The sequence below is a fragment of the Myotis lucifugus genome, unplaced genomic scaffold (assembly GCF_000147115.1).
Source record: "Myotis lucifugus unplaced genomic scaffold, Myoluc2.0 scaffold_43, whole genome shotgun sequence".
Taxonomy (NCBI): Eukaryota; Metazoa; Chordata; class Mammalia; order Chiroptera; family Vespertilionidae; genus Myotis; species Myotis lucifugus.
Window position 1 is genome coordinate 102,049 of NW_005871091.1, and position 23,434 is coordinate 125,482.

The following is a 23,434-nucleotide window of genomic DNA, read 5'->3' on the forward strand; positions in this document are numbered from 1 at the left end:
TCTTCCAATCAGCCTGAGCCCCTCCCAGGAGTGTCCCAACCCCAGGAAGACGGAGGGGCTGGGAGAGGGAAGGGGGGGGGGGGCAGAGGCACAGAGGGTGCACGGTGACGGTGAGACGCGGGTTGGGGGCGAAAGGACTTAAGATGGGGATCGGAGAAGGGTGTGAGTCCTAGGGCGGAGAGGGAGCCTAGAGCCCTAGGAGCACGCGGGGGGCGGAGGGGCGGAGGGTTCAGCGGGAGGGGGGCAGGAAGGAGGGGGGAAGGGGCGGGGCCGAGGAGAGGCGGCCCAGCGCCGGGCAGAGCTGCGCGCCTCCCACGCCGGCAGGGCCTGCGGTTTCCCTCCTGCGCTTCGCTTCCGAGCAGGTGAGTCCTGAGCCCCGGGGACGCGCTCTCCGCGCTGGAGCTGAGCAGGGGCCCCAGGTTGCCGCCGCCGGAGCGGCCTGCGTCCCTAAGACCCTCCCGCCCGGGTCACCTGCAGACGGCAGCCTAGAGGTCTCGCTCTAACGGCTGGCACACCTGTAATTTGCCGCCACCGAGCCCTAGAGTCGGGGAGGAAGGGTGAGCAGTTCATGCCTGGAGCCCAGAGTCCCCAGCTCCGGCTTCCAGAAATGCCAGACGCTGTGGGCCTGGAGCCAGAGCCTTTGTTCTCGGCTCAGCTGTGCCATTGTCCCTCGCCGGGCCTTCATCTCCCTTCCCGCAAAGTGAGAAGGGTCTTTCGGTGGGTCTCCCTAAGTTCCAGACAGACTTAAAGTCCTGTCCTTGACCAGCTTCCTCTAAGACATGTCCCGGATTCACCAGCCACGTCCCTTCCTCGGCAAACACGTGGCTGCACTCGGAATTCTGGACCCTCAGATCCCTGCAGGAACCCCGACTCGGCTCTGGGGAAAGAAGCTGCGTCCAGCCTGTGGCCGACAGGCGGAGGAGTTTGTTTCCTGTGCGTTAAGGCAGTAGTTCTTTCACTGCTGTCCACCCAGGCAGGTGGTGTTACCTCCATTAAAGATGAAGCTGGGCCCAGCCGGTGTGGCTCAGTGGTTGAGCATCATCCTATGAACCTGGAGGTCACAGGGCACACGCCGGCACTGCTGGCTCAATCCCCAGTAGGGGCCATGCAGGAGGGAGCCCATTGATGTTTCTCTCATTGATGTCTCTTTTGCTCTCCCTTCCTCTCTCTGAAATCAATAAAAACATATTATTTAAAAAAAAAAAAAAAGACGAAGCTGGGGCTCAGAGAGGCTTAAAGGCAGGTAGGACCAGGCAGCTCTGGTCTGCTTTTTGTCCTATGCTGTACAGGTTTGCCAAAAAGATTTTCTTTTTAATTCAATATGCCTAAGCAGTGGAAGGAAGCACTGGCCAAAGGGTGCAAGTTTGGGTTCTAGTCCTGGCTATGCTGCTGACTCACTGTGATCTTAGGTAAATATCTGCTCCTCTCTGGCTCAGTCTTCCCTGCTGAACAGCCACGGGTTTGGTCAGATGGTCTGCAAGGACCCTTCTGTCTTTGGAATTGCTAACAATAGGAATAGCAATCATAGTTGTTTCCTTATCTTGACCTACACAGCCCTGCCTGAGCTGGCCCCTCTTTACCCCAAGCACCAGACTCCTTGCCCTGCCTCAGGACCTTTGCACTTGCTGTTTTCAGTGCCAGGAACACTTAACCACCTCTCTTTCCTCAATAGTCATTCTTCAGATCCCCACTGAAACTTCACTTGCCTAGGAGGTTCCCTGACAAAGACCAGATAAGGTCCTTGGATTTATAACTTCACGGTTCATGCTGCATTCATTAAGCCTAAGTGTCTGTGTAGTTCTTTGTCTAATATCTGTATCCCCTATTATTTAATGCTATAAATGCCATGAGATCCGGAACCCTGTCCGGTTCCCAGCATCTAGCACATAATCAGTGTTTAGAAACTTGTTGTGCAATGAACAGATAATCTCATTTAGTCCAATAATCTTGCGAGGTTGGGTCCTTGTGTTCTTACCCATGAGGAGACAGGGCTTCCAAGAGTGATACTCCCAGGGCCACACACTGAGTTGTCAGCACCAGAATTTGAATCCAGTCTAAAACCTGAACTCCCACTTTACTTGCCGTCTCATTCCAGGATCTTCTGCTGTGAAGACATTCCCCAAGTACCAGAAATTCTGACCCACGAAATCCAGAAAGAGACAACCATTAGGTTGTAGAAGTGTGTGGTCCAACTCGGTTTCCCCTTGGCCCTTGGAACGTAAGGTGGATCTGGCGTAGACTTGGCCCCTCCTGCAGACCCATGACGCACCAGCTACAGATACGACTGCTGACGTGGGACGTGAAGGACACACTGCTCAGGCTCCGCCGGCCCGTGGGGGAGCAATATGCCTCCAGCGCTCGGGCCCACGGGCTGAAGGTGGAGGCCCCAGTCCTGGAACAAGCCTTTGGGCAGGTGATCAAGGCTCAGAGCCACAGCTTCCCCAACTATGGCTTGAGCCAGGGCCTCACCTGCCGCCAGTGGTGGCAGGATGTGGTCCTGCAGACCTTCCACCTGGCGGGTGCTCGGGATGCCCAGGCTGTGGCCCCCATCGCTGACCAGCTGTACAAAGACTTCAGCAGACCCTGTACCTGGCAGATGTTGGAGGGAGCTGAGGACACCCTGAGGGGGTGCCGAAAACGAGGTCTGAGGCTGGCAGTGGTCTCCAACTTTGACGAGCGACTAGAGGGTATCCTGATGGGTCTCGGTTTGCGGGAACATTTCGACTTTGTGCTGACCTCTGGGGCTACTGGCTGGTGCAAGCCGGACCCCCGCATTTTCCAGGAAGCCTTGCGGCTTGCTCGTGTAGAACCAGCAGTGGCGGCCCATATTGGGGACAGTTACCACAATGATTATAAGGGGGCCCGGGCTGTAGGCATGCACAGCTTTCTAGTAGTTGGCCCGGGGCCTTTGGACCCTGTGGTCAAAGACTCTGTACCCCAAGAACATATCCTCCCCTCACTGCCCCATCTCCTGCCTGCCCTTGACCGCCTGGAGAACTCATCCACAGGGCTGTGAGTCTGGTGAGGGAAGCGGCTGGGCCCAACAAACATTGCAGACAGGAAGCCCTGTCCTTCCTTCCCCACATCTGACCTTTACCCCCTCCCTGTAAACTCCATAATGCATTCTGACTATAAAGCAATGAGTGTGAGGCTTTCAGCCCTGCCCCACCTAACCAGCTCCTGGTCTCAGAGATGGTTCATTCATCACACCTGCGTCCCTTTTTTCACAAATCTGCCTCACCTCCAAGATTTACTAAAGGCCCAACTAGCTTCAAAATCAGGTATCTTGAAACTTGGTTATAGCAGCAGGGTCCTTTTGTCATGGGAGAGCTTATGTGGAACCCCAATATGCAAAACAGGAAAAAAGGAGACACTGTGAGGGTGAAGCAAAGGTCCTAGGACCCCTCGTTCAGGCCCTGAAACCAGTGGTTCTCAACCTTCTGGCCCTTTTAATACAGTTCCTCATGTTGTGACCCAACCATAAAATTATTTTCGTTGCTACTTCATAACTGTAATGTTGCTACTGTTACGAATCGTAATATAAATATCTGATATGCAGGATGGTCTTAGGTGACCCCTGTGAAAGGGTCGTTCGACCGCCAAAGGGGTCGCGACCCACAGGTTGGGAACCACTGCTCTACAACTTCCCCCACCTGCAAAGTCTAAGGTCAGAGGAGCTTAATTTGAAAATCAGGGTGCTAAGCTGTTCTTAAGGACATGTCCTCTAAGACAACATAGTCTAGTCAGATTTTAGACAAAGAACGCCATAATCAGTCATGAGAAGAAGCTTGATCCACACACACACACCCCTCCTCCATGTGTTAGGTACTCTGCTCATCTTTGATAGGCATATAGAACCCTCAAAGCTATCTAGTGGGCTTAAGTAGTATGTCTTCCATTTGACAAGGGATTCAGAGGTTTAGCCTGCCTGAGGTCACAGCTAGTACATGAGGGAGCCAGGTTTCCAATTTAGGCATGTCTGACTCCAAAGCCCATTCATTGGTTTGACCACTAGTTTGCAAGTAGAAAGGGATCCATGTCACATGAGACATAGTGCAGCTGAGGTCCTGGAAGAATAGGGATGGTGACCTAAAGGGTGTCATTCTTAAAGGACACCCCAGTCATAGGAGGTTAACAAGGGGTAGGAAAGCGCAGGGGACAGGGACCAGAGACCAAGGTGGCAGGAGTGTAAATGTGGGGAGAATTACTGGGAATTGAAGTTGCGTTTTAAAAATTCCGTGTCTCTTCCTGCCTCTCCCTCTTCACACACCTTTCTACTTGGTATTTACTGGACACCTCTGTGCCCCAGCCAGTGCCAAGCACAGGGGAACCACAGGTGAAAAGCAGGTAGATGGGCACATGCACGTTATGTTCTAGTGCCAACAGCCAGGGAGGGCTCTGGAATGGACCCTGAACTGGGACTGGCATTGAGGTGGGCAGAATAGGGAATCCCTAGCAGCAGGCCCGTGAACTGTGGACTGAGGGCTGCTATGGGGAGTTAGATTGGTGATTTGGGGAGAGTGGTGTAAGGGCCTTCGGGTGCCATCTAGAAGAATCTGGCATTGACCCAGGTTTGGAGGCAGGAAAGCTCTCCTCAGACACCTTCCCGAGTGTCAGGGTGAGGACAGGGTCATGAGCTGTGGTCTCAGAGCCACAGGGGCCTCAGAAGTCATTGCAGTCATGAAAGTTGCCAACAGGTCTGTGGACTGGATTTGATCCACCCAGTGTTTCTTATTGAGCAAACAGTGGGGAGGGCTCTGGCCTCATCTTTGAGCCCAGGAGCCTGAAGTTGTAGGAAAGATTGCCTTTGAACTACGTTCCCCAAAGAAATAAAAATGTGAGGACTACTGCTCTAATGTGACCTCCTTAAAGATCAGAAAAAGACCTGCGCTTGGTCCCAGCAGTGCAGGGCACAGAACCGACTCCAGGCCCTTCAGGGTGTGTATGCTGACCTCAGCCACCCGCTTATATCTGACAACATGAAATGAGGAAGACATCAAATTTCCAGTAAACACACCCCTAAGACTTGAGCTGGCCCTTGGGGGTAGGGAGGGTGGGGCGGGGGGCGGGGAGTGTTGCCTAATTACCAACAAAGAACATGGGAGAAAATTGTCAATCTAGTAAAACCTTTAATAATGTACATGTTCTCTAAGGCTGGTCCTCTTACCCCCTCAGCTCTTTCTGACTCCAGGTTCTCACCCCAGGTCCCCACATTATGTCAGAAGGGGCCACCAGGCGGGGCACTCATCAGCTGCAGCTGGGGGGAAATTAATCCCGGTTACCGCAGTGGGCACAGGCTGGAGGTCCAAGGCAGAGCTGCTGATGGGTGTGTTGCAGTCAGGTTACCTGGAGACAGGATTTTCTCAGTCTTCCGAGTGGCCAGGTAGGCCCTGGGTTAGGACACAGCCCCCCGGCCAGAGTCCTCTGACCAGGAGCAACTGGCAGGAGTTCTAGGTCCCTTCCAGGTTGTCCTTGTGTGCTAGAAAAAGTCTTTCCCCGTGTCATGTCATGGGAAGGACTGAAAAGCACTCAATTGAGATGAAAGGACTTCAGCCACAGGCTTCTCTGCCAGAAAACCACTTCTACACGCTCAGAGCTGGGGGCAGGGGGCTGAAAGGCAGTGCTTCTCCACCACATGCACCCATCCACCCGTCCATCCACCCATCCGTCCATCCATCCATCCACCCACCCATTCACTTGCCAAATATTTATTACACACTCACCAGGCACCATGCTGGATTCCAGAGATAAAGTGGTGAACAAGACGCCCTTAGAGGGTGAATTTGGGAGACTAAGGCCCAGGGAGTGGCAGGTTCCCCACAGATACAGCATTTAATGGTTATACCGGATCTGAAATGGATCCTACCCCTCCTAAAGCTGCCCAGGGGGCATGGGCAACATTTGGGAAAAGGACACTGGGTAGAAATGTGGCCTAAAAGGATGGTGGGCAGGCAGATCTAGCCTCCCCAGTGCCAAAGGTCAGTGGACAATGGAAATGGTCTGGTCAGCCACAGCAAAGACTGGGAAGAGGGGCCCAGGGAAGGACGTGTGGTGGGTGTGGAGCACCGTGCCCGAGGCTGGATCGTAGAAGAGCAGCTCCTGGGCCTGCAAGTCCAGCAGCACTCCCAGCTGTGCTGGGCAGCGCAGCAGCCCCAGGGGCACATGCTGCCCGCCGTGTGAGAAACAGAACTCTTGGTCGTAGCGGGAGAAGACCCAGGAGTAGGCATTGTGGCCCAGACGAGAGTCACTGCCAGAACCCTTACGGGGCAGCTGGCCTAAGGCCACGCCCACCTTGTAGGCACAACTGTTCTGCACATTTACCATCCACGCGTGCAGCCCAGACTGGAAAGAGGTGGCGGCCAGGGCGTTGGGCCAGTGGTCAAAGCGCTCTGGGCCATCTGCACAGGCCTTGGGCTTCTTGGCGTTGAAGGTCAGAGTCCTTCCATCATCTGACAATTGCAGGAAGGGGCTGACAGTCCTCTCATCGATGCGCACATCCTCTGTGCCTGCCAGAAAAAATCTCAGAGTTGCCCAAGGTCCACACTCAGCCCTACCCTGGTCCTGCCAGGTAGTGAAGGGCTTCCTTATCACTCACTGGCAGCCATTTACTCTCTCTGAGCCTCAGTTTCCTCATCTGTAAAATGGGGATCAAAATAGGACTTATCACAGGATAGATGTAAGGATCAAACGAAATGATACATGGAAAGTACCCAGCAATAATATGTGCTCAATAAGTTGTGGTCATAACAGTCGTTATTACTATTTGTAAACTCTGATAGAAATAAGGCCCAGAGAAGCAAATTGCCCAAGGTCACACACGAAGTTGGTGGCAGGGACAAAATGAAGACCCAGCATGTTGTTCCTACATCTAGCATCGAGCACTGGTCATACTGCATTCCAGTTGGGCAAATCTGCAGCCTCCAGATCAGACTTGTCCTTGGGACACCGTGCCCCTGGAAGCTGGGAAGCATCAGGTATGCAGTTTCCAACAACTAACTACATGGGACTGCCAGCAAATCAGGTAATATTTGACATCAGACTCTGCAGCAGTGGTTCTCAACCTTAGCTGCACATTAGAATCACCTGGGAATCTTTTTTAAATCCTGATTTCTGGGCCTCATCCTCCGGAAATTCTGTTTCTTTGTTACTAATGTTGTGGCCCCACCCCATAACAAAGAAACAGAATTTCCGGAGGATGAGGCCCAGAAGTCAGGATTTTAAAAAGATTCCCAGGTGAATCTAATGTGCAGCCAAGGTTGAGAACCACTGCTCTAGAGAATTCTAGTGTGTACTAGCATTCTAAGGAGAATGGGGAATGGGAAATTGGGAGGTGGGGAGGGTTAAAATTGAGAAAAATGTCAATTCACTAATTAACCTGTGAATTGTGCAACTACCACAGCTGGGAGAATGGAAACTTCTAGCCTGCTTTGAGAACCTCTGCACTAAGTGGGAATTTGTGGAGGCAGGAGACCGTGTCATGTTCACCTCTGTGGCCCCAGCATGCAGCACAAGGTCAGGTCCACAGTCAGCCTGAGTCAATGTTTGTTAAGTGAGATGAATCCAGGAAGCTCAATTCTCGCTCCCAGTTGGCCATCAATTATCTCTCTTCTTAAAGAGAAACCAGGTTTCCAAGAAATAATACTGAGCTGTCTCAGTAGGGCAGGGCATGAGGAGGACGTGGTTTACCAGAACAAGATTTATCCTAGACCCAACTACAGAGCAGGTCGGTCTGCTAACGGGCAGGACCTGGCCCAGGTGCCCCAGGCCTTTCCAGAACCTTGGCTCCATTGACAAACCTGCACCCAGTATCACTGGTTGTTTAAGCTACCATCCCGAATGCACCAGTCCCCAGTGTTGGCCACAGCAAACCACAGACAGACAGACAGACAGACAGATGCCCAGTTGCTCCAACAGGTGCTGGGCTCGAGCTTCTAACCTGAGAGGGAGCCGAGAGCTGCTGTTGCCCAGAGCTGGGTCAGAAGTGGGCTCCAAGCACACGTCTCATTAAAGTTTAACTTTTTCGACTCCTGGGGATCCAAAATGCCCTCTGCTTCCTCGGCCCTTGTAAGAAAGAAAACAAAACAGACTCATAAAGGTTCTGGAAATGTATCTGGATCAATACAGGGTAATGGAGGGGGGGGGGGGGCAGAAGGTGGCAGATAATCCTCTTCCCACAAGGGTGACACCAAGATTGGCCGCCAGCCTCAGACAGGAGCTGCCTAAAGGGGGCTGGAGCCAAAGTGAAGGCGGACATTCCCCCTGTGCACCCTCCACTCCCCCAAGCCTTCATTACGCATGGCAGATGATTGACAAGGTGGTAACTACTTGGCGCCAGTATCATAACTTGGAGTCACTCTGCTCTGTGGACGAAGCTACTCACTCGTCCAAGGATCTGGTACTGGGCAGAGCCGGGGTTAGGACTTGGGCCCCTTGGACCTCTGTGCAGCAGTCTTCCCACGCCACCTCCCTCCAAAACCAATCGCAGCAGTAATGCTGCCCTCGGTTTGATTAGCTGGTACAGCCAACTCCTCCGCTCTTAAAATGGCAACACCCCTGTGGGGTCACACAGGAAGGGACTATCGGTTATTTCCCCAATCATAAATTATTCACAGCACTTTGTTCCCAATAACTACCGCTCCTCAGCTCAGGGCTGGGGACTGAGTTTGGTTGGAGAGGGAATTTGGGAACAAGGAGAACCGCCACTTATTAAGCAGCCAGGCTCTGGGCTTGATCCTTTCTATACAGAATCTCACGTCATCTTTGGTATAACCTGAGAGGTACTTGTTACCCACTTGACAGGAGAGAACAGAGAAGACACTCAGCTAAAACGGGGATCTGATTCAAGTCCTACCTCCAGGCACCGTTCAACGTAATTCTTTCCTTGACCAGAAGTGAAGTCTCAAAGGGAATAGAGCAAAGTGGGGATTTGCAGCCTTTTGAACTGGGTTCTGAGAAAGAACTTCCCACTGCCTCTAATCTTGATGGCTGAGATCAGGCAGCAGTTCTGAGAGTATACACTCGCTGCCCCAAATCTCCCAGCTCCGCTCATTAATGAAGGAGGGGGGGGGGGCATGTCTCATGGATGCCTGCTCTTGGCAAGACTGTCACTGACTATCCTGGCTTGGGAAGAAGGAGGTAAGCAGAGCCCTAGAAAAGCTGAGCGCTGGCTCTAGTAACAAAGAGTCTTTGTGGTCAGGACAACAGAGGGTCTGATGCCTCTTCTCACAGCAGTGAGGCTGGGTCTTCAGGGACCCCCGCCATCAGGTGGGGAGGAAAGAGGACCAGTGTCTGCATTGCTAAGCCATCATCCCAGGGCAAATCTGAGGCCAATCATAGTCACCAGAATCTAGAAAATCAGCTGGTCCATGTGCCTTCTGGTACAGAAGGGAAAATTCCTGGGAGTGAATTGGGGTTCGGACACAGCAGGGCCCTGGCTAGGATCTGAAGGCCCGGTCTATGCAGCAGGACCTGCTGCCATGTGACAGGCTGCAGCTGAACCCAGCCGGGGATGTGGAAACAAAATTAGATCCAAAAAAGGCATTTCTCAGACAAGTGAGTTCCCAGCTAGAAGGTGCTTGACAACTTTTGAACACAGTACTTTCTAAAGGCACAAGGAACCGCAAATAAATTTTGACTTCTACGAATGGGTTTGTCAGTAGTATTTTTTTTCCTAAATATATTTTTATTGATTTCAGAGAGGAAGGGAGGGAGAGAGAGAGAGAGAATCATCAATGATGAGAGAGACTCACTGATCGGCTGCCTCCTGCACACCCCCTACCGGGGATCAAGCCCGCAACCGGGCACATGCCCTTGACCAGAATCAAACCTGGGACCCCTCAGTCCGCAGGCCAATGCGCTATCCACTGACCCAAACCGGTTAGGGCTGTCAGTAGTATTTTGTTTAAGCAATTCTCAAACAACTCTGTGTGTATTATAGGACCAAACAAATGAATGACTATATTGCTGTTGTTGGGTGCCAAGGTTCTCACTGTGAAAAAAGAAAGATATAAACGTAGAATGGGAGAAATCAAAGGAAAAATGCTGTAGTGTTCCCTTGGAATTAGAAGTTGTAATACAAACTCATGAATAAAAAAAAACACTCACACTTCCCAGCTCTGTCTGCTGTCTACTGAGAAGGCCTGGAAGCAATGATGCATCGGCAGCAAGGCACATCTACTGCCCAGATCTCAGTTTTTAAATACCACTCCCCACTACAAGGAACCAAGAGTCCCTGGAGCAATAGCTGGTTCCAGGGCTGAGGCAGGGAAAGAACAAGGTGAGCCCGGGACATTATGTTGTGCTGGAACACAAGAAAGTACTTAAAGAATGATGGGGCCCAGCCGGCGTGACTCAGTAGTTGTGTCCACCTATAAACCAGGAGGTCATGATCCGATTCCCGGTCAGGGCACATGCCCGGGTTGTGGGCTTGGTCCCCAGTGTGGGGCATGCAGTAGGCAGCTGATCAATGATTCTCTCTCATTATTGATGTTTCTATTTCTCTCTTCCTCTTTGAAATCAATAAAAATATGTTTAATTTTTTAAAAAAGAATAATGGGGACTTGTCAAAAGGATCCAGGATCCAGCCCCAAGGGACTAAAACTGGCCAAATCTAGGACAGTTTGAAGATCAAAATTAGTAATAGTAGTAGTAGTATCAGATTATAATACACTGAATAAAAAAAGAATTCGCAAGTCTATATTTATACTAAATAAATGAATGAACAATAATTTATAAGTGAATAACTCAGGAATTTAGCATCAATGGAGACTAAAATTATGGGATGAAGTTTGAAGGTAAAGAGGCTATTTATACAAAATGCACCTCCTCACATTGCTTATTCATTACAAAAGTAAAGATATGACTTTATAATGAAGAAACCTGATAGACACCATTTTATCCATGTGATCAAAATTGACATTCCTGATAAGGGACAAAGTGACATCACGTGCCCTCTGATTTGACAGACTGAGAACACATCACTTATGAGATATTCTTGCCAAAAATGCATAACCTGAACCCAATCATGAGGTAACATCAGATGAACTCAAATCGAGGAATGTTCTACAAAACAACTGTCCTAGACTCATTTAAAATGTTTTTCTTTTTTAAAAAAATGAAGGAACAATTCCAGATTAAAAGAGAACAGATGGACCAGGAAAAAAAAACAAACAAAAAGAAACCACTAAACACTGTTAAGAACTTTTTTGGTACAATTGGCTGTAGATTTGGATATAGACTATATATTAGATTATAGTATTATATCAACATTAAATTTCTGAACTTGATAATTATACTGTGGTTATGTAAGAGAATGTCTTTGTTCTTAGGAGATAAATGCTGAAGTATTTAAGAATAAAATATATTTTCTACAACTTACTCTCAAATAGTTGAGAAAAAAGGTTTTTTTAAAAAATGTATTTTTATTGATTTCAGAGAGAAAGGGAGAGGGAGAAAAAGAAACATCAATGATGAGAATCATTGATCAGCTGCCTCCTGCATGCCCCTTACTGGGGATAGAGCCCACAACCCAGTCATGTGTGCCTTGACCAAGAATCAAACTGTAACCTCCTGGTTCTTAGGTTGATGCTCAACCACTGAGACACACTGGCTGGGCTATAATTTTTTTTAAAGATACTATGCTAGTACAGAGGAGCAATCATCTTGATAGATAGGAAAAAAGAGACAGTGAGAAAGAGCAAACATGGCAAAATGTTAACACAATTAGTATTTCTAGGCAAAGGTCATTGTAATACTTTTTCTAACTTTTCTGAGTTAAAAATATTCAAAACAAAAAATTTGAAGATCAAAATTTTTTTTCAAAAATCACATCAACTTGATATTGCAGACAGACTGACTGTATTAGAGGAAGATGATAAAGATAGAGAAAAAAGAGAAGACCAGCAGAAAGGTGGGAAGATTACAGGAGGGAAAAAGTCGGAACAAGCCAAATACACATGAAAAGGAGACAGAAACCTGGCCGGTGTGGCTCAGTGGTTGAATGTCAACCTATGAACCAGGAGGTTACAGTTTGATTCCCAGTCAAGGCACATGCCTGGGTTGCAGACTCGATCCCCAGTGTGGGGCGTGCAGGAGGCAGCTGATCAATGATTCTCTCTCATCATTGATGTTTCTATCTCTCCCTCTCCTTTTCTCTCTCTGAAAATATACTTAATAAAAATGTATATTTAAAAAAATAAAAGGAGACAGTAAGATGAATGTGGTGCATCCATACTGTGGAATACTTCACAGACTTTCCGAAAAGTGAGGTAAGTCTACGTGTGTTCACATGGAAAGATTCCAAATTAGCCTGATAAATTATAGAACAACAAGTATAAAAATGATTCCCATCTGTGTTTAAAAAAATATTTTTAAGGAGGCAAAAATTCTCCTATGATTATACATAGGAAAGTCCCAAAGACATACAACTAACGGTTCTCACCTCTAGAGAATGGGGTTGGGAAGAGATGACTCATTTTTAATTTGAACAGTTTTATATTGGTGGATTTTTTTTCTTTCTCTCATACATATGTATTGCTATTGAACTTAAATACAAAAATAGATAAGAAGAATGGGCTGTGCTCCTCAAGTACAGCTCTGAACTCTTGCACTGATTAAGAATTTCATTTCCTTGCCTGGCAATTTACATCCTTTTAGCCACTCCTCAGACTCTTGGTTCCCAGCCCTTTGGGACCTAGGTAGGGCCTGGTGAAATTCTTTGCATATTGCATACTTAACATGCAAATTTGAGGAGACAGTCCTGAGACAGATGTCAGATGTGGGTCCCAGTCCCAGCTCTGGGGCTTGGGCAAGTCCCTTCCCCTCTCTGAGCCTCAGCATTCGCATCTGTAGATGGGCTGGTAAAACCATCCAACAGGGGGACAGTACAGTCTTTAATGGGATGATGTTAGACTGTGGCAAGCCCCTGGTTAGTAAGTGATTATTTCACTCCCTTACACATGGGTCTAAAGCAGTTCTCCAAGCGAGGAGCAGGAAGGCCCCGTCCATCGAGCCTGGCGCCAGAGAAGCCACTCGCAGCTGCACACCCTGGGCTTTCCCCCAGGAGCAGCGGAGCCTGAATGCAGTGAACTATGTAGAGGCCCGAAGGCCACGGTTTCCATGACTGCCCAAGCAAATCAGGGACCGTACTCACCTCTCAAAAATCTCCTGCTCCTTCTGCTGTGAGAAAAGAAAACAGAGTCAGGCTTGGCACCAGAAACCCAGCAGGCAGTCAAGATCTGAACGGATTCAACTGGCGTGGAGGGCTCCGCGGAGACGGAGACTCTAGGATAAAAAATTCTACTCCTTCTTTAAGACAAAGCACAAAGCTGCCTGGGTCCCTCGCATACCTCCCCACCCCCCACTCAGAATGAATCACTCTGCCCCCTGCGCCCCATGGGGTCCTGAGTTTCCCTCACTTACACTTCAGGACAGGTGCATATTTACCCAACACTTCGTCCCCCATCAAGACTGTCAGCAGCTAGATGGCTGGGACCCTTTCCTGAATCTTCTATTGTGACTGTCCCAGTGTTGCGGACAGAACGTGCTCTGTCCGTGGAAGCTGTGTGACTAAATGAATGCACAATCTAGGGCAGTCATGGAAGCTGTCCTACTTGAACTGCAGTGGTACAGACAGCTCAGTTGTTCTACATTCTCATTTCTCTGCTTGGCATATTTATTCAGATGTCACAATGTCCCTTAAAACTGCAGATATCTGCATATCTATATAAAATACTTTGAAAGAATAGGTGCCAAAATATTAATCATAGTGATTTCTAGATGGTAGGATTAAAGATGAGCTGTATATTTTCATATTGGACTCCTTGTCAATTCTTCAGGTATGGAGTTATCTCTCCACCTCCCATGTCCTTTAACATAGTTGCAACTCTTATCTTTCAGGCATCAGCTTCTAAGTCACTTCATCCAGGAAGCCTTCCCTGACCCCCCCGAGTTTGGCTTGTGGGGTCCCTAGCTCCCAGGAATGTCATCTACCACAGCACACATCCTCCATATCCTAATTATCAGTTTCTGTATTTGTCTCGTCCATAAGGCTGTGAGTCACTGACAGCTGTATACTGCAACTCCACCCCACAGCACAATGCTTAGCACATAGTAGGCACTCAATGAATATTTGCTCACTATTCAAAGAATAGTTACCAGGTGCAAAAAATACATATATCTCATCATTGATGTTTCTATCTCTCTCTCCCTCTCTGGAATCAATAAAAATATATTTCTAAAAATCTATATAATTTTATTCCCCTGACTCATCCCTGCTTCAAATTATCATTATCCACCCACCTCCAACCAATAATTTTAACATTCTCGATGTTTTCAGACTTTTTGGAGAGACATGCCCTCAACCTCATCTGACTTACAATCAGCTGGAGGTCATCTGTATGGGTGAGCATGTCCACCAGGCTGGTGCGGATGGAGTCGAGCTTCTGCAAAGCCTCGGCCCAGTGTACTCGCTGCGTCAGGATGCTCTGGTGGGCCCGCTCCTCTTCGCCATGCACCCGTTCCAGCAACCGCTGCTCCTCAGTCTCACACAGACTCCTCACCAGACCCAGCCGCTGGATGACCAGTTCCCGCGCTGCGCTGGCCATGCTCTAGCGAGGGATAAAAAACAGTCAGATCCTGGCAAAGCCCCAGTCAAGATTAGGAGGGTTTCGCCCTAGCTGGTTTGGCTCAGTGGCTAGCGTCAGCCTGCGGACTGAAGGGTTCTGGGTTCAATTCCAGTCAAGGGCACATGCCTAGGTTGCGGGCTCGATCCCCAGTAGAGGGCGTGCAGGAGGCCTCTGATTCTCTCTCATCATTGATGTTTCTATCTTTTTCTCCCTCTCCCTTCAACTCTGAAATCAATAAAAAATATATTTAAAAAAAAAAAAAAAGCTTAGGAGGGTTTGGGCACAGCCCAAAGGAGTGCCGAAATTGATCAGCAATGTCTGTCATGGCCACTGTAGTGGCAGTAACAGTGCTTAAGCCATCCCAGCCTTAAGAGTTCCCAACTATGGTTTATATGGTTTAGGGTAAAGAAATGTGAAATCCAGACATCCAGGCTATATCTCGCAGAACCAGGTTCCCAGAATGGAAGTGGTGGGCAGGGCCTAGAGATCAACTAGAGCCACCTACTTATTTCACAGATGGGAATACCAAGGCCAAGGGACCAAGGTCAGAGATCACAGAACTGCAGAACAGAAGGGCCTACAAAGTCATCCCCATCAACAGGATCTGTACCAACAGTGATCCAGTTGATATTTTTGACGATGTCTGAGAACAAAAACCTTATTATTCCCTAACTGTCCATTCCAACTGCTTCCATGGTAGAATTCTTTCCTGCATCAAAGGAGGCCTGAAATCAGTTCTCAGCCAATAAAGTTAATGTGTGTCTCCTAGCAACTAGCCCAGTGCCTGCCACATAGTAGGCACTCAAATATTTACTGAATGACTGCTAGAAAAATTTTTCCCAACTTAGTCAAAAATCTCTTGATAGCACTCACATGCTGAGTCAGTGACAGAGCTGGGACTAAAACCCAGTTCTCTTGACTTTCAGTCCAACACTATCCCCCTACACCAGTGCCATCTGGGAATCAGTCCTACCCAAAGGTACCTGTTGCATGAAGTGAGAGGAGAACAGTCTCCTTCATGCCAAGGTCAGAGATAGCCAACAGCTTCCAGTGTCCTGCCCCTGAAGACCTGCTTTGTACAGTGCAGACGACAATTATCCCTGTTGAACAGAAGAAACTGAGGCCCATCATTTGCCCAGTGGGGAAAAGGGAGTGGCTCAGTGTACAGTCCAGTGAATCTGGGAGTTCAGAGCCCTCAGTGTTCTCATAAGGCAATGCGACATAGGGGCTGGGAAATTGGGTTTTGGAGGCAGTTCCGAAGTTTAAATCTTAGCTGTTGCACTTACTATATGTGGAACTTTAATCACGTTACTTATCATCCCTATGCCTGTTTTCAACTGAGGATGATACCTCATAAGGCTATTGTGAGGATTAAATGAGTTAATACATGTAAAACAAATAGAACAAAGCTGGCACGTGAGTGCTCAGTAACATCAGCTATTGCTCTTCTCTTTGTCCCACTCTGATGCCCACAGTGCCCTGAGTCTCTGCAGCTGTGTTTATACTGTGTGATCAGGATCAAGAACAGACCCTGACCCAAGAGACATCAGATACTCCCTGAGTAGAAGGTGGCAATCAATTTCAACACCCTTCTTGAGTCATTCCCAGAAACGATCCCTTTCCGAAGATATGACAGGGTAAACGAAAAACCCTCCTAGAACACAGAAATGCTGGGAAAATAACCCAAAGTGTAGCTGCTTTGGCAGCTAATTAAAGGAAATAACCCGGAGTCCAAAAGTAGAAAGGAAACTGGAAACCAGTGTGATCAGGAGCTGAGGACTCAGTTGCCTAGGGTTGGGCTTGTGATTTGCTTTAGAATTTTATACTCATCTAAACCATCATACAAGGGCATACAAGGTCACTATAAAGTGATCAAGGAATGGTTTACCAAGAATATATAACCAATCTAAATTATATACATTTAATATAAAAGTAATAGTTGACAGAATCATAAAGAAAACTAGACAAGTCCACAGCATGATATGAAAATGTAAATAAATGCCCTTTGCCAGTAATCAATAAATCTGACAGATAAAAAATTAGTAAGTAGAGAGAAGATTTGACCCAATTAATAAACTTAATTAGTAGACATATATAGAACCCTATATATTTTTTCAAGTGAATATGAAATGCTCACCTAAACTGATAATGTTTTAGGGCATGAAGCAAGTCCCAACAAATTTCAAACAATTGATATCATACAGATTACAATGCAGTTAAGTTAGAAATTAGTAAAAAAAAAAAAAAAAAAGATGATAATTTAAAGAATAAAACCATACACTTGGATATTTAAAAACCTATTTCTAATAACTCATAGTGAAAGAACAAATCATAGTGGAAATTTAAAAATACTTGTAACTGGCCCTAACAGGTTTGGCTTAGTGAATAGAGCATCAGCCTGCAGACTGAAGGGTCCCAAGTTCGATTTCAGTCAAGGGCATGTACCTTGGTTGTGGGCACATCCCAGTAGGGTGTGTACAGGAGGCAGCTGATTGATGTTTCTAACTCTCTATCCCTCTCCCCTCCTCTCTGTAAAAAATCAATAAAATATATTTTTAAAATAAAAATAAAAATACTTGTAACTGAATGCAAGTACAATACCAAGTTTGTGGGAGGTACCTATATCAACACCTAAAAGGTTTAAATGCTCACCTTGAGAAATAAGAAAAACTAAAATGATAGACTGTTCAACTCAGTAAGTTAAAAAAAAACAAAGTATGTAAAAAAACATATTAAAAGAAAAAAATTATAGCCTGGCTGGTATGGCTCAGAGGTTGAGCATCGACCTATGAACCAGGAGGTCACAGTTTGATTCCTGGTCAGGGCACATGCTCCTGGTTTGATTCCTGGTTGTGGGCTCAATCCCCAGTGGGAGACATTTTTCTCACCCTTGATGTTTCTATCTCTCCCTCCCTATCCCATCCTCTCTGAAATCAATAAAAATATATTTTAAAATAAATAAATAAATAGATAGAAAAATTATAAAGATAGAAGAATATAATATTTTTATTTTTTATATATTTGTATTGATTTCAGAAAGGAAGGGAGAGGGAGGGAGAGACAGAAACATCAATGATGAGAGATAATCATTGATCGGCTGCCTCCTGCACACCCCCTACTGAGGATTGAGCCCGAAACCTAGGCACGTGCCTTGACCAGGAATCGAACCCTGACCTCCTGGTTTATAGGTCAATACTCAACCACTGAGCCACGCCAGCTGGGCAATATATTTTTTAAAAAGAGATAAAAGAGAGAGTTAAAATACTAAAAGTTGGTTCTTTGAAGACTAACTTGATAGACAAACCTGTGACAACTTGATCAATATTAAGAATAATTTTATGGCCCTAACTGGTTTGGCTCAGTGGGTAGAGAGTCGGCCTGTGGACTGAAAGGTCCCAGGTTCGATTCCAGTCAAGGGCATGTACCTTGGTTGGGGGTGTGCAGAAGGCAGCTGATCGATGTTTCTCTCTCATTGATGTTTCTAACTCTCTATCCCTCTCCCTTCCTCTCTATAAAAAAATCAATAAAATATATTTTTTAAAAAAGAATAATTTTATGCATTTAAATTCAACAACAGAGAAAGTGGATAATTTTTCCAGAAAGAATTTACTAAAACCAAAGAAAAAGAAAACAGAACAGGAAAAAGCCTGTAGTTATGATGGAAAATGAATCAGTAGTTAAAAATCTACCAACAAAATACCACCAGGCCCTGATAGTGTTACAGAGGGTGTCACCAAACATTCAAGGCACAGATAATTCCAATCTTATATAAGCTCCTCCAGTGAAAATAGAGAGTTCTGTTTCCCAACCCATTGAATAAGGATTATATAATCTCGATAACAAAATCTGATAAGGACTATACTATACAAGAAATGAAACTCATAGGCTAGTCTCACTCCTGAGCATAGGTGCAAAAATGCTTTTTAGAAAGCTATACTAAGGGATCCTTATGATGGAACTGTTCTGTATCTCAGTTGTGGTGGAAGTCACATGAATCTATAGATGTGATACAACTGCATAGAATTAAAGTCACACACAGAAATTAATTGGTGTAAAACTGATAAAATCTGAAAAGGTGAGCTGTATTAATGTCAATTTCCAGATTATGATATTCTACCACAGTTAGGAAAGATGTTAACATTGTATGTGAATCTATAGTGATCTCAAAATTAAAAGTTAAAAAATATATATATTATGATCAAGTTACATTGGTTTTCCCCAGGAATTCAAGGATGGCTTAGCGTTAGAAACTCTATTAATGTGTTACCATATAAAAAGATGATGGAGAACAAAACATATCCATAAACTGACAAATGGCATCCTTAAGAACCTACAGGGAAGGTGGTAAGTAATGGAAAATGGAAGCAATCAGAAGAGAACTTCCACAAGGTCTGCCCGTCACCTAACCATCTACCTGCACCTGTGCTCACTCTGCCTTCTCTGTTTCTGTGAATGAACTGCCCATGCTTTTACCTACAACCAACCTTTCCACTTGCTTACTAGATCCCACCCCCCTTTGCTATACCCAAATTTCCTCTTTCTCTTGCATCATTAATTTTCCCCTTTCTACTGGGAAATTCCCATCAGCATACACACATAAAGTAAATTCTCCCATCTTAAAAAGAAAATAAACAAAAAAAACTGCATTGATCCCTTATCTCTCTCCAGGATCATCCAATTTGCCAGCTCCCTTCTACGGCAACGCTCAAGAGTTACCTGTATTAACTATCCCAAATTGCTCTCTGAAAACCACTCCAATCAGGCTTTCACCCCACCACTCTACAAAATTCCTCTCGTCAGGATCTTCAATACTGTGCATGTTACTAAATCCAATGGTCCATTCCCATGTACTACTAAGGGTAGGAATAAGAGGGAGGAAGAAATTCATAGCCCCTGCCCTTGAAAAGCATACTTGAGAGATGTAGGTGTGGCAACGAGTCACAAGGACCAGCAGTGCGGTGCAGCAGCAGGAGCACTGGCTGCAGAGTCAGAAGATCCAGGTCATAGAACTGACTCTGGCAGGAGGATGTGGGACCTTGGTCCAGTCCATTAACCGTCTGGTAAATAGGGATGTTACTGCCACCTACTGCATAGGACGATGATAAAGAATATCCAACATACAAGCCCCTAGGTTATCTGATAATTCTGGGGCTGCACACAAAATAATTAGATGTTAGAAAAATGCTACCCTCCCTGATCCCTTCCCCTGAAAGCAGTCTTTGCATTAGTGTGCAACTCTGCCCAGATGGTAAAACCGAGGCTCAGAGAGAGAAGAAACCATCCTTCCTGGGCATCCAGCTTTGTGCTACAGCACAATGACTTAGTGAGGTTAGGAAGGGACCTTGACTGATTCAAGTCCCTAAGGCTGGGGTCTTACCCTAGAAGAGGGGGAAAGGGAAGAATTACCTACCATTGCTCTCTGGTTCTTCCCTGGTAGGACCTCAGCCATGTACTTGGTGATGCCAGCACTCTGTAACTGCAGTCTCTCACACTGGTCCACAATCTTGTTCTGCAACACAAACAACACCCATGGCATCTTGAGCCATGTTGATCCATTCATTCCATTCCATTGATTTGTTTTTCTTTTTACCCCTCCTCTGCCACCCACTCCCCTGGTTATATCCCAGATCTCACCATTATGGAAAGCTATACTGCCTCCAAAATCTTCATCTCAAATATCCCATCCCCTGCCTACCACTTCCCATCCTTCTAGATCACTAACTCTAGAATTTCCATTCCAACAATTTCTTCAGCTCAGTTGGAGCTGTCTTACCTCTTCACTGTCCATCACCTCTTATTGTGGCCTTGTTTCTCTCTTTATCCTGAAATCTCATCTACCCATTATTATAATCACTTTCCTGCATACAATCTCAATCTTTCTTCATACCCAGGTTCCTGACTCTTTACACATGCACCCAAGTAGAAGAACATGGCTTCTCAAACTCCAGTATCCCCACCCCCACTTATTAAACAGCACCATCAGTCATCAACCTCATTACCCAGAAAAAATAAAAATAAAAACCTGCAACCTCACATCTAATCCATCAATGAGTCCTACCAGCCCCATCTCCAAAGTCTCTCTCTCTCTCTCTTTCCTCTGGCCACTTCTGGTCACCTCCACTCCTGCCATTCTACCCAGATCACCATTATCTCTCACAGGCACCACTGTTAGAGCCTCCTAACTGGGCTTCCATTCTTGAACCCCCAAGTTAAACACAGCCACGTTTTGTAAGGAAATCAGATCAGGTCACTCACTGTCCCTGCTCAAAACTCTCCAATGACTTTCCAATACACCCACAGTAAGATGAGATTAAGCTTCTTATCTCAGCCAACAAGGCCCTACCTTACGTGACTCTGTGTAATCTCCCCAATGCTACCGCCTACCACTCTCTGCACTGGCCTTCTGTCTCTTCCATAGACACGCCAAATTTGTCCTGACCTCAGTGCCTTTGCACCTGTTGTTTCTTCTGTCTCTAGCTGTCTTCACCCATATATCTCTCTGTCTCGCTCCCTGACATGTCACTTTTTCAGAAGCCTTCCCTGACGATCCACATCTCCATTCCCTTACTTTGCTTACTTTTCTCCTTTGTACTATTGTTCTCTGACTGCATAATGTTTGTTTAACTTTTTGTATTTTTCCCCCCACCACTGGCCATGTCTCCTTGGGCAAGTCCCAAGGTAATAGGCACTATAAGCACCATGACTTTGACTTATTTTCTATGCCCAACTACCTAGAAGAGAGTTCCTACACAGAGGAGGCCCTGAATAAATATCTGTTGAATGAATGAAACCCATTTCCTTGACGACTGAAGTTCAGCAGTTTACAGCTCCTAAGCCAGTGATGGCGAACCTATGACACGCGTGTCAGAGGTGACATGCAAACTCATTTTTTTGGTTGATTTTTCTTTGTTAAATGGCATTTAAATATATAAAATAAATATCAAAAATGTAAGTCTTTGTTTTACTATGGTTGCAAATATCAAAAAATTTCTATATGTGACACGGCACCAGAGTTAAGTTAGGGTTTTTCAAAATGCTGACACGCCGAGCTCAAAAGGTTCGCCATCACTGTCCTAAGCTGTGAGCATCACCCACGAGAGCAGGGGAGAGTTTTAGAGATGCAACTGAGGCCCACAGAGAAGGATCCTGCCCAAGAGATATAGCCAGACCCCTGCTTTCCCTCTCCATTTCTCCACATAACAGTGGGAACCCTTCCAAGCAGCAGCCCTTCCACTCTTTCCCCTAAGAGCATTGATTGCCTCAGTTCCATCTTCCAGAAGGGAACTCAGCGACCTCTTCTAGGAGGAAGCTGTGACCACCATACACCACAGGCCTAAGGGAACGGAGACCAGCTTCTGAAAAGCTACAGGGACAGGAACCCAGAGGGTAAGTGAAAAGTTGTTTGAACTGGTGGTAATTTTGCCCAGTTCAGGAATAATCTTGCCCTGGAGTGAAATGTCTTTGCTGGCTGGAGAAATAGAAGAAAAATCTAACCAAAATTTTGAGGGAGAAAAGGGCAAGAAACCCCTCTCTCCAGGCAAAGAAAATGAATATACCTAGGGCCTCGGGAGGGTTCGGGGAAGGAGTCCCAGGCAAAGTATATTCCAAAACAAGCATCAGGCTGCCACCCTGCCCCAGCCTTCACCCCTCCCACCACTCAAATTCAGGCCTGATGGCAACTTTTAAAAAAGATTTTCATTAAATTCTCACTCCCATTAACATCACTTCCTCCCTCCAACCACTGAAGCAAAGAGGTGGTTTCCTCTGGCCAATGACTGCCCTAGTCGACCCCTGAACAGTAGAAACCTGGGAGGATTTACTGTCCATTCTGGGCCCGGGTTTCCTCATCTATAAAATGTTGGTAGGACCACCACTTCAAAGGGGCTTGCTCTGGATGGAATCAGACGGTGAATATTTAAGTGCTTTGAAACTTGCAAAGTGTCTAGGCTTTATGGAAGTGTATTCAACTACACTATCCGAGTTTATTTTCATCATCACTATCATGGATAGTGGTGACAGGTAGGACCCGCCAGCTTTCGGGTGTCACTGAATAACTGAAGCCCCTCTGGCCTCAGCACCCGGTCCGGGGTGTTCGTTACAGTCCAGTCTGAGGAGGCAAGTCTCCAACCAGAGCCCTCAGCCTCACAGCTGGGCAGAACTCCAGGGAGCGGTTGGAAGAATCAAGCCTTTTAATCAGATTGCAAGGAAATCCCCAGGGGCCAGACCAGTAGGCTGGAAGGAGGGAAGAAGCCCCAGGGTGAGTTCGACTCCCCAATCTCAGCAGCGCAGGGAGGGGTGGTGACAGGAAGGTGGCCAGCCTGGAGCCAAGGGGAGGTTGAGGGTGGGGAGAAACCTAGGGGAAGGGTTTCAGCAGGAACCTCCTGATACCTGCCCGCCCCTTCCCTTCACGCTGGTGGAACCAGCTTGACGTCCAGTCAAGGCCAAACCTGCAAGGGAAGAAATCACCTCCCCAGGAAGCCTCAGCGGTGGACGAGGGGAGGGGTTGGGAGCCCCGAGGTTGAGGAGTGAAGAGGGACTGGGTTTGCTCACAGATCAGCTTCCATCTGGGCGGTGGGAGTTGGAGCCGCTGAGCCCTTTCTTGCCCCAGGCCAGGTCCGATTCCCAGCCTCTGCAACAGGACCCCATTCTCTTATTTAAGTGGCGCAATAACTCTAATAAGTGCGCGCTATTACTACCCCGAGCCACTGAGTCTCAGAGGATGGTGAGAGTCACCGGGAGACGGCACGGAGGTGACACTCGTACTCAGGTATGCCCGACTCCGGGGCCACACCCTCAACCGCCTCGTTCTA

The 23,434-nt window shown here is 46.9% G+C and overlaps 2 protein-coding genes across 9 annotated transcripts in view; one reads left to right on the forward strand and one right to left on the reverse strand.

The window, feature by feature from the left end:
* BSPRY (B-box and SPRY domain containing) overlaps positions 1 to 20,179 on the reverse strand; it is a 33,204-nt gene extending 13,025 nt beyond the window's left edge. The window contains exons 1-6 of one of the 7 annotated variants that reach the window (XM_023753257.1): positions 20,035 to 20,179; positions 14,376 to 14,606; positions 13,151 to 13,176; positions 7,937 to 8,061; positions 6,322 to 6,506; positions 409 to 1,168 (exon numbers count right to left, since the gene is read on the reverse strand). In XM_023753257.1, coding sequence (XP_023609025.1) covers positions 1,025 to 1,168; positions 6,322 to 6,506; positions 7,937 to 8,061; positions 13,151 to 13,176; positions 14,376 to 14,606; positions 20,035 to 20,160 — 837 coding nt within the window. In that variant the 5' untranslated portion in view covers positions 20,161 to 20,179 and the 3' untranslated portion in view covers positions 409 to 1,024. Of the gene's footprint in view, positions 1 to 408; positions 1,169 to 5,109; positions 5,258 to 5,692; positions 6,507 to 7,936; positions 8,062 to 13,150; positions 13,177 to 14,375; positions 14,607 to 15,607; positions 15,725 to 19,536; positions 19,711 to 20,034 lie in introns of those variants that run through there. The other 6 variants (XM_023753258.1, XM_023753256.1, XM_023753255.1 and 3 more) reach the window with 6 other exon arrangements.
* On the forward strand, positions 256 to 3,178 carry HDHD3 (haloacid dehalogenase like hydrolase domain containing 3). 2 transcript variants are annotated; one of them, XM_014455168.2, is made up of 2 exons: positions 256 to 362; positions 2,096 to 3,178. In XM_014455168.2, exon 2 carries the CDS (start codon positions 2,261 to 2,263, stop codon positions 3,014 to 3,016), a length of 756 nt encoding a protein of 251 aa, XP_014310654.1. In that variant the 5' UTR covers positions 256 to 362; positions 2,096 to 2,260; the 3' UTR covers positions 3,017 to 3,178. The 2 variants fall into 2 exon arrangements, with proteins under 2 accessions (XP_014310654.1, XP_006088060.1); XM_006087998.3 differs by lacking the exon at positions 256 to 362 and adding an exon at positions 1,202 to 1,409.
* Positions 20,180 to 23,434: the final 3,255 nt, after the last annotated feature.

Coding starts and splice junctions, on each gene's coding strand:
- HDHD3 (XM_014455168.2), top strand. CDS start 2,261: ATGACGCACCAGCTACAGATACGACTGCTGACGTGGGACGTGAAGGAC.